We start from the raw sequence: 17,777 nt of genomic DNA, 5'->3' as shown, positions 1-17,777 counted from the left end.
TGGATCAAGTGGTGTGTCCCACATGGGGCCGCCCGTGGGTAAGAATCTCAGCTAACCAAATGATCCTACGTATCGATATCAGTGGGCTGAAAATGGGTCGAACATAACTGGTTAATAGTTCATGTTGAATAGAAGAACAACATTGAGCAAATGCTTCTTGTAGTGCCAGTCACAGCTGCCACTGTCCGAATTGGCATTTTATAGAGATTTCTCTGATGAAACTTGACATTCCACATCAAATATTTGGTGGGAAGTAAACACATGGAAAACTATGACACCCTACTTCTATTCCATTGATGTGTTATAGTTTTGAAAAGCATTTATATGTAAGACAGCTATCATGATAATTAGAGCTATGCAAATTTCAATTTTTACATTTTTGCATGATATTTTATTAATTTTCTTCTGTGATCTACATAGTACCATGACTTTTAAGTTCTCATCTTTATTCCATTTGTCTTAAATTCAGGCTTGCAACTTCAGCTTTTCTTATAGTGATGCTTTGTTTGGGTACTTCGTTTGCCGTGACATCATCTTCTCTTGGATCACAACGGCCAGGTGCCTATTGTCTTGAAATGTACCTATTTTAAAGAACCCTGCCACGATTATCCACTCTTCTTTGTGGTGCACAACCATTTAAATCGATCACATGATGGCTTATGTAATGTGGAGTTTGAAAGACCAAGACGGACAGCATATGTTTCACTAATCATCTCAGTCTTACTACAATGGCTTCTGAATTGGCATATTATGGGTTTATCCTGCTCTACCTTCATGGTCTTGTTCTCTCCTGTCTCTCTCTCACTCATGAAAATATGTTAGTTTCTTAACTCAAAAAATCTGTAGCCTTTATTAGTACTTATTGTGTAAGTGCTTATTGTGTATCTCTAGTAAGTGCTTATTGTGTATTATTTTGTACTGGTAATTAGAAAGATGTTTTCTACTTAATGATGTCACAGTATCGATGTCAAAGTACTGAATGTTGGGGAGGAGCTATGGAAGGAAACTTTCCCATTACAAATGGGTCGTCGCCTTTATCAACTACATGGATTCAAAGCATCCACGTGGTATGAAGTGAAGATATCATCTCCAGCTTCCGTATGTATCATTTTTTTATTCGATAATTTTTTTTTTCCTCATATTTTCTTTATGAAAGCTTACTCAAGGCTATCGAACAATAGATACCAGTTAGCTTTTCAATACAACTGAAGCGAGACAGATCCGAACTTTGGTTGAACATGAATCGCAGATTGCTCAATACTGAGAAATTGATTTTCAAGGCTGATAGTCATGACCTGGTTAGTATTCATGTCCAATTTATATATTTTGTTATATTTAGCAAGATTTTATTGCCTTGTTCTTAATAATCTTCTTGCAGCACTCTGATCACAGTGAGATGTATGTTCTCGTAACTGTGGAGCCTGCTGGGATTGTTGCAAAGCCCATACGTGAAAGAGAGTTTGTCATATTCAATATTGGTAAGCCGCAATTATTTATTTACTAGTGGTTCAGCATCTGCAAGTGGGTCTTCTGCATAAGAACACATATATGCTCTACTTGCACATAACCGCACATATTTAGGCCGTCATGAAGATGAATAAGTGAAAGTGGAAATACAGTGTGAAAGGGGGTTTTATTCTTTTTCATGCATGAGTAACAGTTATTGTCAATGACATAACACGCTAACTAGACCTATGTCACAAATATCTCTGATATTTTCAAAATGGGAAGTGATATATCCGCCCCTTTTGATTACATTGGACACCCAGGGCCATTGTACATGGCAATCAGCCTCATTGAGTCGTTCTGACGTGAAGTACATCAGCCCCTCTGCAGTAATTGATACACTGCTGCTGGGTGTCCCAAGCAGGGTTGCCAGAGCGGGAATCGAAACGGGAAACGAAAGCGGGAATCGAAGGCTCCCAGGGAAAATCCTGTTATGGTCCCAAGTTATCAAAAGGAGCGGATACATCACTTCCCTTTCAAAATAAAGCAATTTTATCGCGGCATTTTGATAAAACGACAAAATCTCAAAATAATTCAGAGAATTTAAAAAATACAATGGTATTTTCATTTACCGTGGTAATATCACCATAATATCACAATATTTTTATAATATTTTATATTTTATATTTTTTTTCTTAATTTATAAATTTATAAAAAAATTATTTTATCATTTTTTCCCCGATATAAACCCGAAAAAAAATGAAAAATCATTAATCTATCCCAACATTTTCCCTTGCCGAGAAATTCCCGAGAACGATATTTGTGACACAGGACGAGACTAACTGAATTTACTAGCAACAATAGTTTATTATACATGGTAATATGGTTATATTTAGAAGCTTTCACTCAGATATCCAGATTGTTGTTTCTTGATGGTAGATTTTTTCTTTCTTTTTTGAAAGATAATAGCTTTATTAAGCAGTAATTAGGTTACATTCAAGGGGACAAGGCGTCTCACCAATGCAACAATCATACAGTGCAAATAGAAGCAGGAATCTTCCCTCGGGGTGCCGCTCCTGGCTTGGAACGTCGATTCGGCTCTCCTTAGGAAGGAGCTTCCCGGGAGCGCGGTCCTGAAGAGATGGAAACCGGTCCCATGGCGCTCCCAATCCACAACAAAAAGGGAATGCAGATCAAGAAGTTCTCTATTATCGAGATCAAGTCTCTTATAAGGAAATTTGATTACCTTCTAATGTTCATTGTACTTAAATTCGCTTTAAAACAAAAATAGAAGAAAACATATACTAGAAAGCAAGACAAAAGGAAAATAACACTGAACACTGTTGATAAAGAAAAAGAAAAATTATGGGGAAACAAAAACATACACCCATGATCATTGTTTCAGCTCTAAATTGCTGAACACCAAAAATTGTAAGCTATTTGCAAAAATGAGAGAGAGAAAGAGCTAGCCAAAGTAGGATCCTTGTCCTCTGTGCGGCATCCGGCGAGCATTGTTGTTATTAAGGTACTGCGCTATCTATTGCGAGGGGCTATCAGGCGTGCCCAGTACATCATTCGGAACTGCCCCAACGTACTGTTGTATCACCAGCACTGACACTGTTGCAGAGAAAAATTGAGGACGCCAACAGATCCCCTATCGCCCCGAGCTCCGGGCACTCACTCCAGTCTGTCATCCCAGTTGTCAATGGTGACACCGTCCCCTGCCCCCTCCCCACAATATAAAGATCATTGATACTGTCCATACACCTGTTGGAAAAACAAAAATGGATGTGAATCAATTAATACGTGTCACAAATAACCATATTACCATGTATAATAAACTATTGTTGCTAGTGAATTCAGTTAGTCTCGTCCTGTGTCACAAATATCGTTCTCGGGAATTTCTCGGCAAGGGAAAATGTTGGGATAGATTAATGATTTTTTATTTTTTTTTCGGGTTTATATCGGGGAAAAAATGAGAAAATAAAATTTTTATAAATTTATAAATTAAGAAAAAAATATAAAATATAAAATATTATAAAAATATTGTGATATTATGGTGATATTATCACGGTAAATGAAAATACCGTTGTATTTTTTAAATTCTCGGAATTATTTTGAGATTTTGTCATTTTATCAAAATGCCGCGATAAAATCGCTTTATTTTGAAAGGGAAGTGATGTATCCACCCCTTTTGATTACTTGGGACCAAGGAAATAGGATTCTTCCCTGGGAGCCTTCGATTCCCGCTTTCGATTCCCGTTTCGATTCCTACTCCGGCAACCCTGCTTGGGACACCCAGCAGCAGTGTATCAATTACTGCAGAGGGACTGATGTACTTCACGTCAGAACGACTCAATGAGGCTGATTGCCATGTACAATGGCCCTGGGTGTCCCATGTAATCAAAAGGGGCGGATATATCACTTCCCATTTTGAAAATATCAGAGATATTTGTGACATAGGTCTAGTTAGCGTGTTATGTCGTTGACAATAACTGTTACTCATGCATGAAAAAGAATAAAACCCCCTTTCACACTGTATTTCCACTTTCACTTATTCATCTTATGACGGCCTAAATATGTGGGGTTATGTGCAAGTAGAGCATATATGTGTTCTTATGCAGAAGACCCACTTGCAGATGCTGAACCACTAGTAAATAAATAATTGCGGCTTACCAATATTGAATATGAAAAACTCTCTTTCACGTACGGGCTTTGCAACAATCCCAGCAGGCTCCACAGTTATGAGAACATACATCTCACTGTGATCAGAGTGCTGCAAGAAGATTATTAAGAACAAGGCAATAAAATCTTGCTAAATATAACAAAATATATAAATTGGACATGAATACTAACCAGGTCATGACTATCAGCCTTGAAAATCAATTTCTCGGTATTGAGCAATCTGCGATTCATGTTCAACCAAAGTTCGGATCTGTCTCGCTTCAGTTGAATTGAAAAGCTAACTGGTATCTATTGTTCGATAGCCTTGAGTAAGCTTTCATAAAGAAAATATGAGGAAAAAAAAAGAATGATCGAATAAAAAAATGATACATACGGAAGCTGGAGATGATATCTTCACTTCATACCACGTGGATGCTTTGAATCCATGTAGTTGATAAAGGCGACGACCCATTTGTAATGGGAAAGTTTCCTTCCATAGCTCCTCCCCAACATTTAGTACTTTGACATTGATACTGTGACATCATTAAGTAGAAAACATCTTTCTAATTACCAGTACAAAATAATATACAATAAGCACTTACTAGAGATACACAATAAGCACTTACACAATAAGTACTAATAAATGCTACAGATTTTTTGAGTTAAGAAACTAACATATTTTCATGAGTGAGAGAGAGGCAGGAGAGAACAAGACCATGAAGGTAGAGCAGGATAAACCCATAATATGCCAATTCAGAAGCCATTGTAATAAGACTGAGATGATTAGTGAAATATATGCTGTCCGTCTTGGTCTTTCAAACTCCACATTACATAAGCCATCATGTGATCGATTTAAATGGTTGTGCACCACAAAGAAGAGCGGATAATCGTGGCAGGGTTCTTTAAAATAGGTACATTTCAAGACAATAGGCACCTGGCCGTTGTGATCCAAGAGAAGATGAAGTCACGGCAAACGAAGTACCCAAACAAAGCATCACTATAAGAAAAGCTGAAGTTGCAAGCCTGAATTTAAGACAAATGGAATAAAGATGAGAATTTAAAAGTCATGGTACTATGTAGATCACAGAAGAAAATTAATAAAATATCATGCAAAAATGTAAAAATTGAAATTTGCATAGCTCTAATTATCATGATAGCTGTCTTACATATAAATGCTTTTCAAAACTATAACACAGCAATGGAATAGAAGTAGGGTGTCATAGTTTTCCATGTGTTTACTTCCCACCAAATATTTGATGTGGAATGTCAAGTTTCATCAGAGAAATCTCTATAAAATGCCAATTCGGACAGTGGTAGCTGTGACTGGCACTGCAAGAAGCATTTGCTCAATGTTGTTCTTCTATTCAACATGAACTATTAACCAGTTATGTTCGACCCATTTTCAGCCCACTGATATCGATACGTAGGATCATTTGGTTAGCTGAGATTCTTACCCACGGGCGGCCCCATGTGGGACACACCACTTGATCCATCACTATGCACATGAAAAGCACAATTTCTGGAGGTCGCGCAAGCCACCAAACCAATCCTCAAACAATAATACATGTGTCGTGCAAGCCACCAAACCAATCCTCAAACAATAATACATGTGTCGCGCAAGCCCCCAAACCAATCCTCAAACAATAATACATGTTTCTCAATAAACTATGGGTTAGTGAACTAGTTCTAATAATTGAAATCAACTAGAATTGCTACCGTACTGCAGTCAATGCTACGGCAATACAGACTCTCTTGGTTTCGAGAGCATTTCACCACTTTTTGGCAACTTGGCGACTACTCAAGTGAATTGATTTCGAGAGAATTTTGCCACCTTTTGGCAACTTTCAACCTGATTCACCTCCTATGTGTCCTTTATGCCCAATATTCTAAAGAACACTTCCCTCCCCCAACCTTGCCGAAGTTGTTGGCACAGGGTGACAGTTTGGAGGGATATAAAAGCACGAAGCGGGGGTGGGGAAGCGGGGGGTCTAGAAGAGTCTAAGTTTGGGAGCGTCATGGGAGCATGCATGCAATATTTTCTTTATATATCTTTCAAAATTCAAGTACATCAAAAAATAATAGTTTCTAACCATTTTCATACGTATCTTTCAAAATTTAAGTACATCTAAAAGCTAATTTCTAACCATCTTCACCATCTTCATTTGTGTGCACTTGTTCCTCGTGCCCTCTGAAGATGCACAAGCCTTTGTGCTTGCTCTAATGAAATACTTTGAAGAGTTGGAGGAGTTTGATGATGGTGGGACTTATAGAGTAAAAGAAATAGGCTGGGAGCGTCATTAGAGCGGTTCTCATCTCTCTGGGGCCGCGCTCCCTGGAAGCTCCTTCTTAAGGAGCGCCAAATCGAGGTTCCGAGATAGGAGCGGCACCCCGAGAGAAGGTCCATGCTTCTAAGGATATAATAAGACAAAGTCGAAAAAAATTCTGAAGGGATTCGGTTAAGAGTGTATTCAGGGGATCAAATAAGGTTCTGGCTCGACAAGTAGTGTGATCAGTCATCTTTGAAGGAGCTTTTACTTGACTTATTAGTAGTGGCAGAGAACAAGGAGACTTTAGTGAAAGAATGCTTTGAGTGGAGGCGGCAGAGTCTCATGAAAGATGAACTTCAGAAGAAATTTCTTTGATAGAGAGGTACATAGGGATGGCCAAGTTGATTGAGATGCTAGAAGGGTGCCATATCAAGAGGACAGCAAGGATAGAGAGCTTGGATCTAGAATTCTTCTAGGGAGTTCACTGTAAAATCATTCTATCATCGGCTTGTGCCTAGCCCTGTGCCTTCACGAGTAGCCAAAGTGTGGGCATTCCAGGCGTCACACAGGATATGTGCATTCATTTGGACCACTTTGCTTGACAGGATACAGACGGTGGATCACCTGCGTGACCATCATATGCCAATTATAGACCATTGTGCCTTTTGCATTGAGGTCGGGGAGAGGGTAGATCACAGGTTCATACATTGTAAAGTGACCAGGGAGATGTAAAATAGAATCTTAGGGAGATGTAAAATAGAATCTTGGGTAGATTTAGTATGTCTTGGGTGTTCCCATCCAAGCTCATTGACCTCTTGGACTATTGGTCGTTGGTACCCTGAAGAAAAAAAGGAAAGATGATGTGGAATGTATCATTGCTAGCAACAACATGGGTATATTGGAAAGAGAGGAATGCTCGAATATTTTGAGGTTCCGTGAAGATTGCCTACATGGGTATATTGGAAAGAGAGGAATGCTCGAATATTTAGAGGTTCCGTGAAGATTGCCTACTTCCTACTCTTGAAAGTGACCCCCCTAACTATCTCATGGGTGAAGACCATTCCATGCTTCAAGTTTGTGTCTGCATTCGATCTATGGAACGGGTGGAAGGAGATTTGCTTTAGTTCAGAGCAGGGGAGCTTGATATCGTAGGAATGGAAGCCACTTGCCTCGGGTTGCATAAAGCTCAACTTCGATGGTTCTAGTTGGGGAAACCCGGGATCTCAGAGACGAGATAGGTCAATGAGATGAGCGTTCTTAGGACCCATAGGGATCATTGATTCCACTGAAATGGAGGTTAGAGAGCACCGCATTAGGGCATCATTCTTCTGAAGAGAGTATGTTTGGATCAATGGAGATTTGTCCCCTTTTTTTTACACGATCAATGATCGAGTGGGGGACTCAAGTATTCATTCAACCATGTCAAGAGGTCAGTCAATGGTGGTGCCGATAGGGTAGCCAATGAGGGGGTATCCAAGGAGAGTTTGGAGCTGTTTGATTTCATCTTTGATTGTTCTCTTCGGTTGCATCGACCACCTCATTCGTGGGGTTTTTTTTCCCCCTTCCTTAATATTATAGCTTGCTACCATTCGAAAAAAAACATAGGGAAAAAGCATTTGAACATGATCATAATGCATAAACAAAAAAAGTAAAGAAAATGAAAACAAAAGTAACATAGTTGTTAATAATCCCCCAAATGAAATGAAAAAGACCCACCATACAGCACAATCAAAGGAGGCGAAGATAGAATTTGAGAACTGCAATGGAAACTCGAATCAAATGCAGGGGAAAAAAAACTACAGAGAAAGAATAGAGAAGAATTGAGAAAATGGATTGAAAATAAATACCAGCTGATATTTTGACTGCTGTTTTTTCAGATGAAAATTCCTTCACTAGATTTTGGAGAGAAGAAAAGGGAATGGTTAGGGCGAGAGGGAACCCGATACTTTTTCCCCATTTTTTTCCGGGCGCTTCCTAACATTAAACGTTAGGATCTAACGTATATGTCACTTTCCCACCGTTTGACCTCTCTCTCTCTCTCTCTCTCTCTCTCTCTCTCCACACACACACACAACAGGAACAGTTGGTGGGCCCAACAGAAATCTTGGTGGAATGGTGGGCTCATCTTTGAACAACGTAGGCCCCGCCCGCCATAAACGTAAATAGGTTGCATCCCAAAATATCATTTCCGTAGGCTGATCCTAGCCCTCCGATCTAAATAGAAACTACATCTTAAGCAGCCTCTATAGATTGTAGGATTGTGATCACCCTACGGAAATATTTTTGGGGCACAAACTATTTACATTGTGGCCCATCAAATGGACGGCTCAGATCATCCTATGGTACATGTGTCGGTTTTAGAAATTGCCCAAAGAGGTGAAATCTTGTGTGTGAGACGTATCTGGTTAACCAAATAGAATAGCTAGTTCAAAGATACGTCTACTATGCAATTCTGGTTAACTTTGATATGTCCTCACTAAGTGAAGGTTCAAATCGAGAGATACCTTCATCTATGCAAAAGATTTCGAAGCCTGATGAGAAAATTTTCTTTGATTTTGAAAATGGTGGGGGATTGTTAGTGATTTTGGATTTTCAAAATCATGTATTTTGCATGTTTTAGTGTTTTGGAAAATGTTTTATCAAAAGCGTTTGGGAAAAAGAAAATGTTTTCTTGGAAAGATTTGCTTTTACAAAAGGATGTAGAAGTGTAGTTGAAAAGATAGTCCCGTACCGGATGAGAGAAAGGAAAGAGAAGGGCTTATAAAGCACTACACTTTTCTAATACTTGTTGATTGCACATTGAGTTGAACCCATGGTTGGACCCACGGGACGGTGCAACGCACCGTTCGCACACGCGCGCTCGCGGCGTGGGCAATGGGCTATGGGGCGCATAGTGACGCTTTTTTAGGCGCACTTCGCACGTACGCAACGTCGCGAGGAGCGAGGAGCGATTGGAGCCTTAAATTTTTTCAGATTTGATCTGCACCGTTGGATCAAGATGAAGGTGGACCGGTCAGATGGGTGGGTCAAATGGTTCGTAGGCCCATCAAGCCGAATGGTTCGGTTGGGTTGGGCTTCGGTTCGGGCCTAATGGTCGGCCCAACGGGCCCATAACTCCAACGGTCAAAGAGTGTGATCAAATGGGTTGTGTCCCTTCCCCCAACGGTCAAGTGCCAAGGGGGTGAGATCCACATCATAGATGGTTGATCTAACGATGACTGGGTTGGAGAGAGGTTTTACTCAAACCAACAGTCACCTCTAGGATCGATCAGGACCGTTCAATATCAATGGGTGCGATCTAACGGTCAGATTTCAAACATTCTGGAAAGGTGCCTTGTAGAGGTGTTTTCACACTGAAAAGACACCAGGTGGTCTACAAAATGTGCAGAATTCAGTCATTTCATATAGAAAAATGAATTGGCAATTCTGACAGACTTTACACTCTCTTCTACACTCCTACAAAATCCCCAAGTATTTCTATATACTGTTTTTCTTTTGTTTACTGTTCTAGATATTGTTTTTCTGCAAAAACAGTATCTAGAAATTTCTCTAAGGCTTGAAATTTCGGAAGGGCATTTCGGGTTTGATTCCGCTAGTGCTACGCGTCATCAAACATTAGCAGGGCTTCCCTACTAGGCTTCATTGTATCTTGGAGACAATTCACGGATCCCCTTTGCACACTACTAGTGGGGGCGAATCTTGTCTTAAGGAAAGTGATATCACACCTTGAAGCAACAAGTTTCTGTTTTCTATCAACAACAGTACACTCAATTTTTTCCAACACATATAACCAAATGTATCGTGAGGAAGAGTAGAGGAATGCTAGATCATGGACTATTTTAAAGAGCGCATCACAATAAGGCAATCAGAGTGTATGGATATTAAGATGTTGATTGGCAGAGATATTCAAACACACAAGGGTCAGTTACAGGGTATTGCATTTTAGTGAATGATTGTGTAACCTCCTAGAGCAATAAGAAACATGACAATTGCCAGATCCAGTGTAGATGCAGAATATAGAGCTATGGCCTCCATTACAACAGAGCTCACTTCGTTGGGGAATCTCTTGCAGGAACTTCATTTACACTGATGTGACAACCAAAGTGCGATCAAGCTATTTCAACCCCAGTTTTCAATGCCAGGATAAAGCACATTGAGATTGATTATCACTTTTCCATGAAAAGGTTGAGAATGGTGTGTAAAGTTATGATGAGGTTATGATGAAACTGAGTTCAGAACCCATCCACACACTATTTCTCTCTTCTCTTCTCTGTTTTCACCCCATTATCATATTTACAATTCTACACAATACTATTACCTGACTCATGCCTGTGTACCTTAGTGCAACAAGCAACCAGCAAATTCTGGGCAGCATGTTGAGCTTTCTTTTTCTTTTCTTGTATTTTATCGCATTATTATTATTGTTGCTGTTGTTATCATTCTTTTGGTTGATGGAGATTTTCTACCTGACATAGCAAACCTTATTGCAACAAGGGACCAACATATTCCGGGCAGCATGTTGCACCTTCTTTTTCTTTTCTTATATTTTATATATTATTCTGTTGTTGTTATTATATGATTGAGTAAGATCTTTTACCGCACATAGTTTGCTTGCTTTTCTCACACTTAGCATCATTTAAATCACTCATAATGATATGCATCTTTCGGCCTTTCTCAGCATCATTCAAATTGTTGATATGCATCTTCCCCTCCCATCAGATTTCTGCTTGAATTGATTCAATGCACAGTAATTGTCATTCAATTAAAGACTGACGAAGTCTTTAGGCTACATCTTTGGCCACAAATATGGGTTACATGTTATATGTCCTTTATCACTCTTGCTCCAGTCTGCAACTTCCCATTTGTTTCTTGCTATCAAATTTTGGCACTACCGTCGTGAAGAACTAATGGCAGATGAATTCTGTTTAGGTCAATAAGCATTCAATCAAGTATAGCAGGCAACAACTAAGAATCCAAGGCGTCATTGTGCATATTTCTTGCCGAAGATTATATCTTAATTTGTGCCGCAAGTATTTCATTACATTTGTATATCAAAGAGAGTATTAGAACTTAATTTGGGCAGTGTGTCATGGTTTTCATCAGTAATCAGACTTTGGTTGAGTACACAATCAGTAGATGGGTTTATTCTTTTGTTAATTCACTGGCCATTATTTATCATGTACAACCCATAAATTTTGATGCGATGGACGATGATGCAGAGGAGACCTTAAAAAATGATTTTTCTCGGTGAAAGATTCTCCTAGCCATTTAGAACTATGTGCTGCTATCATGACAGTAACTTTTTTTTTTTTTTTTTGGAATGGTAGCCAATTTCATTAAAAGGAGACCGAGATGGTCAGGATACAAAAAAATGAGAAAAACAAACGATAAAAAGGAACAAGAACAATCTAGAAACAAAACATTAGGGTGGAAGAGAATCGAATAGCACAAACTCCTCCAGGAAGACACAATCTCTTGCTAGAGCATCAGCCATCGAATTAGCAGACCTACGAATATGCCTGACGAGAAAAGATGAAGAACGCGTCCAATCACCTATCTCGTCAAAAAAGATGATCGAACCTCCAAGGGTGAGTAGCCGAATCATTAAGCCAACGAATGACATAGAGAGAATCCCCCTCAATCACTGCGTTATTCAAACAATCTCTGACTAGAAACTTGATACGCTGGAAAACAACTCTCACTATCATGACAGTAACTAAACAGTGAAGTACAGAGATTTCCATAACAAGGAGTATCTTAGAGACTGGCTATAGTCGTTAAATCTCCGCTTTCATAATTTTTAATAACCCAACATCTATAGAAGGTCATAAATTTGATATTCATTTTGTCCGTAGCATTTCCATCGGGAAGCAAAGAATATGGAAATCTCTACTTTTATAATCATTTTGTCCACACGAAAGCAAAGAATCCCACATCGAAAAAGTGAATGGATGTGGATCGGCTTATACCTCCTTAATGGCTAGCTTTTAAGGGTGAGTCCTACCTGATTCCCAACAAAGTGGCATCAGAGCCAGGGCGTGGTAACCCCAGTGTGTCTCCGAGGATGGAAAAAATCCTCTAGGGAATATCTCGGTAACCCCGGTGTACCTTCGAGCATAGTGAAATTCCCTTGGATAAAATCTTGTAGTTCCCATGCTACCGTCGCGTGGAGGAGGAGATTGTTGGGGGTTCCATGCGAAAGCAAAGAATCCCCATCATGCTACCGTCGCGTGGAGGAGGAGATTGTTGGGGATTCCATGCGAAAGCAAAGAATCCCCATCGGAAAAGTGAATGGATGTGGATAGGCTTATAAGGACTTGGGCACCCTCCCCTTAATTGCTAGAGTTAAAGGGTGAGTTCTACCTGGATCCCAACAATAAGAAACTGGTTAAGGAATGGTAGGCAACTTCCATTTCTCATAGATGGTGCACTAATCCTAGGTATCCTTCAAAATCGGTAAAGTATTAGAGGCAAGGTTCTATGTCCTCCTCTAATAATTTTCTATATTAACAAAATTTTAAGGTGCCGCCCGGGTTCCTGGATAAATATTCCAGGCACAATCAATCTTTGTTTTTAAATTACTTGCAATTTGACTTGCAAATTTTTCATAAATGACTTGCAAATTTTTCCAATTTTTCCCAACAAGTGCATTATCGGAATTCTGAGAATATGTTTTTTTGTACTGGAATTTTTCTCGGAACTCCGAAAATTTTCTCGGAATTTCGAAAAATAATCCAATAGCTTGGGCTGGCCTCAACCCGGCCTCAGTTGCACTTCTACCATCTATGATTGAATCTCACTTTCACTAGTGGCAACAAGCCAATGATCTAGACCGTTCATTGAATATTCCCCACCATATCTTTAGGGTCATCATACAAAATTTGTACCGATCATCAAACAATCCTAAACACTCAACGAGCCATTTGTAAATCTACGGTTGGATTTGTTGTGACCATCATATTCTAGGCCACCAAATGGTTTAGGCCTCCAAATGGTTTAGACGCATCGCAATTGATGTGACTATAGCACTGGGACCCACCAAGTGATTGAGTCTAGTCGCCAACCATTGATAACGTACGTATGGTCGAGATTAACCAGACAATTTGGGCTGTCCCTCTCCTTCCATGAATAAATTTATCTAAAAGACAAAGGAATCCTAAGTAAGCATACGTTAGGTTTTTTTATTCCTGTCTTACTCTCACCAACTATGCCTTTCTCGTACACTTTGGCATCTGTCGAGATCCAACACCTCCCTTAAATGCCCTGCAACAAACATACAAAATCCCATTTATTCATCTGTTGTCTTTCACCTCTTCCTACTATGGAATCAAAGGCCCCGCTACGTTCTCTACCTCTACTCCGGTGAACATTTTTCTCCGTGAAAGCTATTTCAACACTATCTCACTGCATAACATTTGATAAAGCTCCATAGATTGTCTATAGGGTTCTCATATCTATTGGCTCAGCAGAGGGAGCTCGAAATTCATTCATCACCCGGAGATCGATCGTCCTATTCTTTCTACGGTAATCAATTGAAACTACTATATTGATAAGTGAACCATGTAAATTAAATCACTAGTAAGAGAAAATGTTATATAAACTATAAAGCACTTAACATAATTTGGTACACCCCCTCCCCGAGCTATGGCCAGCATTGATTGGTACTCGTTCGGATCCGTGATTTCCTTATAGAATATAGAAAAGTGCTTAGTAACTGCTTAGTTTTTGCTATATCTTTGCTTCTTTCTGCGCTCAAATGTGTATGCATTGTTATACACCTGGACTTCAGTGTATAGTCTTTACTAATCATGGCTTTTTTTGTTATAGATAACCAACCAAACGAGAGAGAGAGAGAGAGAGAGAGAGAGAGAGATGCATGCAGTTTGGTTATCAATGAAGAAGGTCATGAACTGTAGGGCGAGAACGCCGGAAGTTTACCTGCCGGAAAAAGTGAAGGGGAGGAAAAGTGGGATTGGAAAGGTGATGTCCGCGAGAGATTGGTTGCTAGAAAGGGAAGATCAATCGGACGAAGAAGTCATTTTTTTGCGGAAGATCAACGGCGGGGAACGCTTTTGTGGTAAGATGAACATTCCTACTCTCTTTTGTTAATGGCAAAACCATAGATCACATGTGTGACGATCAGTACCGTTGATTTGGTTGGCTTCCACTTGGGTGCAATTTTCATCCCTTTGATTGTGGATCGTTTGGCTTTATCAACGGCTGGATCATCTATAAATGGTGGCTTGTAAGATCAATGTCTTGGATTACATTGTTGGTCGTCCATCTAAAGAATGTAAAACCTAATAATTTTTATTTTAATTGCCCACCTAGGAAGTAGGATGGGACTTTGCTTTATATAGAGCCACACTCGATATCTGATCCAATGACAGCTGACTTTTTCAGAGGCTGTCATTGGATCAAATATCAAGGGCAGCACCTATGTCGTGCCCCATATATTACAAGTAGCAATATGCGAACACCATATAATTTCACCGTATATAGTATAGTTATGCATGCTGATTTATTTGGATATATAATATAGTTATGCTTAACCATGTGAAACAACCAATTACTCCAAAAGCTTAAGCTGTTAGAGTTGGCATTGTTTAATCATTTATACCACACTCTCCCCCTCACGTGTGGCCCCTGTTTTGAGTAGGCCTTACATGTGGATTTTTAATATTAAGGAGTTGTTGGGTTTTGAACCCAAGACCTGCTATGAGGTAACATGTGAAACAATCAATTACCCCAAAAGCTGAAGTTGTTAGAGTTGGCATTATTTTATCATTTATACTTCAACAGAGCCACAATGAAGCATTATAATTATACAATCCCAATCATTTATACATCGAATTTAGTTATATAATCTGACCAAATTCTTTTATAATATGTACATAGAGCTCGACGCTGGAGACATATCTAGAAATATCGTGGAGATGATCTTCCATGCAGCGTTGATGAGGCCAGGAGAATGGATCAAGAAAATCGAAAAAGTCTTGAAGGTGAAGAACCCGCCCGAGACCGTGGAAAGATTTGAGGAATATAGAGAGATGGTGAAGAGAAGAGCGCAAATTCTAGATAAGCAGCACTCACGAAGCGCCGTTGATGGTAACGAGCTCTTAAGATTTTATGTCACAACAATGAGTTGTTCGTGGAAGACGGCCAAGGTGTCGGAACTCTGTCAGGATCTCAGGTGCGGCGTGTGTCGGATAATCCGATCGGGGTCCGAAGCCGAGGACGAGAAGAGAGATGGGATTCTATTGAGGGCAAGTAGTGACATGTTGGATTGCGAGGAGGTTGTGAAGGAGGAGGGGAATGTAAAGAGGGCTGTGGTGGTTTGTAGGGTGATAGCAGGGAAGGTGGTTGCTAAGGTTGAAGGAGGGTGTGAGGAAGGCCTTGGGGAAGTTGGGAGTAGTGGAGAGTTTTATGCTGAATTTAAGCATTTGTTTGTGAGGAATCCTAATGCTGTTCTTCCTTGCTTTGTTATTGTATGTTCATGAGAGAGAGAGAGAGAGAGAGAGAGAGAGAGAGAGAGAGAGAGGTTTTCTTTGTTATTATTGTCACTCTAGAGAGAGAGAGAGAGAGAGCTTTTCTTTGTTATTATTGTAATTCTAGTGTAGTACTACTTGGTAGGGGTGTTCATTATTCGGTTAAAACCGAATAACCGAACCGAACCGAATTGGTTTGGTCAGTTCGGTTCGGTTTTTTTCCCTTTCGGTTCTGTTTCTGTTATTTTTTTTTTGGGAAATTCGGTTATTCGGGTTTGGTTTTCTCAAAAAAAAAATTCGGTTAACCGAATAACCGAAATTATGGATAAAAACCATTATTTTCCCAAAAAAAGTGCTATATGGTCACTCCGTAGGATGATCTAAACCGTCCATTTGATTGATCACAACTTAATTAGGTTGTTCTCAACAAATTATTTCGATAGGATGATCCTAGCCCTCCGATCCGAACTGAGATTGTGCTTTTTTTCCTCTTTTTCTCCCACTATTCGGTTATTCGGTTATAACCATGGTTTAAAATTTTGGTTTCGGTACCGGTTTCGGACTCTGGAATTGCGAAATTTCGACCGAAATTTTGAAATTTTGGTCAAAATCCGGTACCACAAACAAAATGGTATTTTATTCAATATTAAATTTCAGTTGAAATTTCGGTAAAATATTAAAATAATAATAAAATGGTTTTTTTGGTTTAAATTTCGGGCAAAATCGAAATTTCGGCCAAAATAAATGACCATGTCGGTTTTTATTGATTTTGGTGTCGGTCTCCACCGAAATCCGAAATTTTGGATTTCGGTCGAAATTTAAAACCATGGTTATAACCGAATAACCAAATTTTTAATCAGTTCGGTTTTTGTGCGGTTTTTGAAAATTTCGGTTCGGTTTCGGTTATTGAAATTTGATAACCGAAATTATTTCGGTTATCCAATTTCGGTCTATTTGGTTTGGTTATAACCGAATGAACACCTACTTGGGGCTGGTACAAAAATAAAAAAAATAAGCCCAAGTTCATTTCTTTGTTATTACTGTAATTCTAGTGTAGGCCTACTTATAAGGGGGCAGCAACAAAAAATAAAAAATAAACCTATGTTCTAATTCACATCAAGGACGGTAATACCCACTCTCTCTTTCTCTCTCTCTCTCTCTCTCTCTCAAACCCTCTTTCCTCTCTCTCTCTCTAGCAGATCAGTCACTGAGTTCCAATAATAGATCCACCATTGCATCATACAGGCCAAGGTCAGCTCTCACTTTGTGTCTCTCATCTCCTTTTTCGGTCATCGGTGTGTTACGTATCAATATCAGTTCGTAACGTGATTGATCTTCTTAGAAGGAAGATCAGCCTCTCGACCCACTTCGAGGGAAGGGCCAATCCCAGGTGCCCCCCCAGGCCATGTTCTGCTTGCATCGGCATTGTGGCCCCATCGAGTCACAAATGGCCTCATCTCTCATTGCGTCTTCAAAAGCATGTTGCCACAGCACTTTTGCTGGGCACTACTGGCTAGGCCCTTCGGTTGGTGGGAGAAACAGTTTTAGGTTTGAAATTAAATTTTTCAATCCTTTGAAAATTGGTTGATTATAAGTTATTAAAGCACTTTCCAACCAGAGACCCAATCCTATAAAACCCATTAAGACTGGACCAACTAAGACTTGCTTATCAACAACTGTTATTGTAAATAGCCCTACAACTCCAAAAAACTAACACAATAACTCTTATCCTACCTTCATGAAACGATCCTATCAAATAACAAACATCTAACTTATCACCATCCTAGTTATGTAACACATGGTGATTAATTGACTATCTGCCTTTATATCTCTCCCTTCTCCTTTTGATCATCTGCCTTAATACCTCTCATCTTCTCCTTTTCCGACTCTGACTCTCTCCGAGAGATTCTCA

General features: G+C 39.5%; 2 protein-coding genes across 2 annotated transcripts; one reads left to right on the top strand and one right to left on the bottom strand.

The window, feature by feature from the left end:
• Positions 1–2,590: 2,590 nt before the first annotated feature.
• On the bottom strand, positions 2,591–5,129 carry LOC143851737 (uncharacterized). The gene is made up of 5 exons (XM_077361226.1): positions 4,786–5,129; positions 4,505–4,643; positions 4,303–4,419; positions 4,123–4,222; positions 2,591–3,213 (listed from the first exon to the last, which is right to left on the bottom strand). The coding sequence occupies exons 1-5, from the start codon at positions 4,872–4,874 to the stop codon at positions 3,149–3,151; spliced, it is 510 nt and encodes a 169-aa protein (XP_077217341.1). The 5' UTR covers positions 4,875–5,129; the 3' UTR covers positions 2,591–3,148.
• Positions 5,130–14,209: 9,080 nt separating this feature from the next.
• LOC143849370 (uncharacterized) lies at positions 14,210–15,902 on the top strand. Its single transcript, XM_077358376.1, has 2 exons — positions 14,210–14,454; positions 15,276–15,902. Exons 1-2 carry the CDS (start codon positions 14,250–14,252, stop codon positions 15,875–15,877), a joined length of 807 nt encoding a protein of 268 aa, XP_077214491.1. The 5' UTR covers positions 14,210–14,249; the 3' UTR covers positions 15,878–15,902.
• Positions 15,903–17,777: the final 1,875 nt, after the last annotated feature.

The sequence above is a fragment of the Tasmannia lanceolata genome, unplaced genomic scaffold (assembly GCF_043159265.1).
Source record: "Tasmannia lanceolata isolate RefF3 unplaced genomic scaffold, GAP_Taslan_0.1 ptg000018l, whole genome shotgun sequence".
In the NCBI taxonomy this organism is placed as follows: domain Eukaryota; kingdom Viridiplantae; phylum Streptophyta; class Magnoliopsida; order Canellales; family Winteraceae; genus Tasmannia; species Tasmannia lanceolata.
Note: the sequence above shows the minus strand (reverse complement) of the source record. Positions and strands in the feature narration are given on the sequence as shown.

Bases quoted from the DNA above. Each gene is read 5' to 3' on its own strand.
- LOC143851737 (XM_077361226.1), bottom strand. From the start codon at position 4,874: ATGGCTTCTGAATTGGCATATTATGGGTTTATCCTGCTCTACCTTCAT. The intron at 4,644-4,785 runs GTTAGTTTCTTA...ATGATGTCACAG, and splicing joins TCTCTCACTCATGAAAATAT to TATCAATGTCAAAGTACTAA. The intron at 4,223-4,302 runs GTTAGTATTCAT...ATCTTCTTGCAG, and splicing joins AGGCTGATAGTCATGACCTG to CACTCTGATCACAGTGAGAT.
- LOC143849370 (XM_077358376.1), top strand. From the start codon at position 14,250: ATGCATGCAGTTTGGTTATCAATGAAGAAGGTCATGAACTGTAGGGCG. The intron at 14,455-15,275 runs GTAAGATGAACA...ATATGTACATAG, and splicing joins CGGCGGGGAACGCTTTTGTG to AGCTCGACGCTGGAGACATA.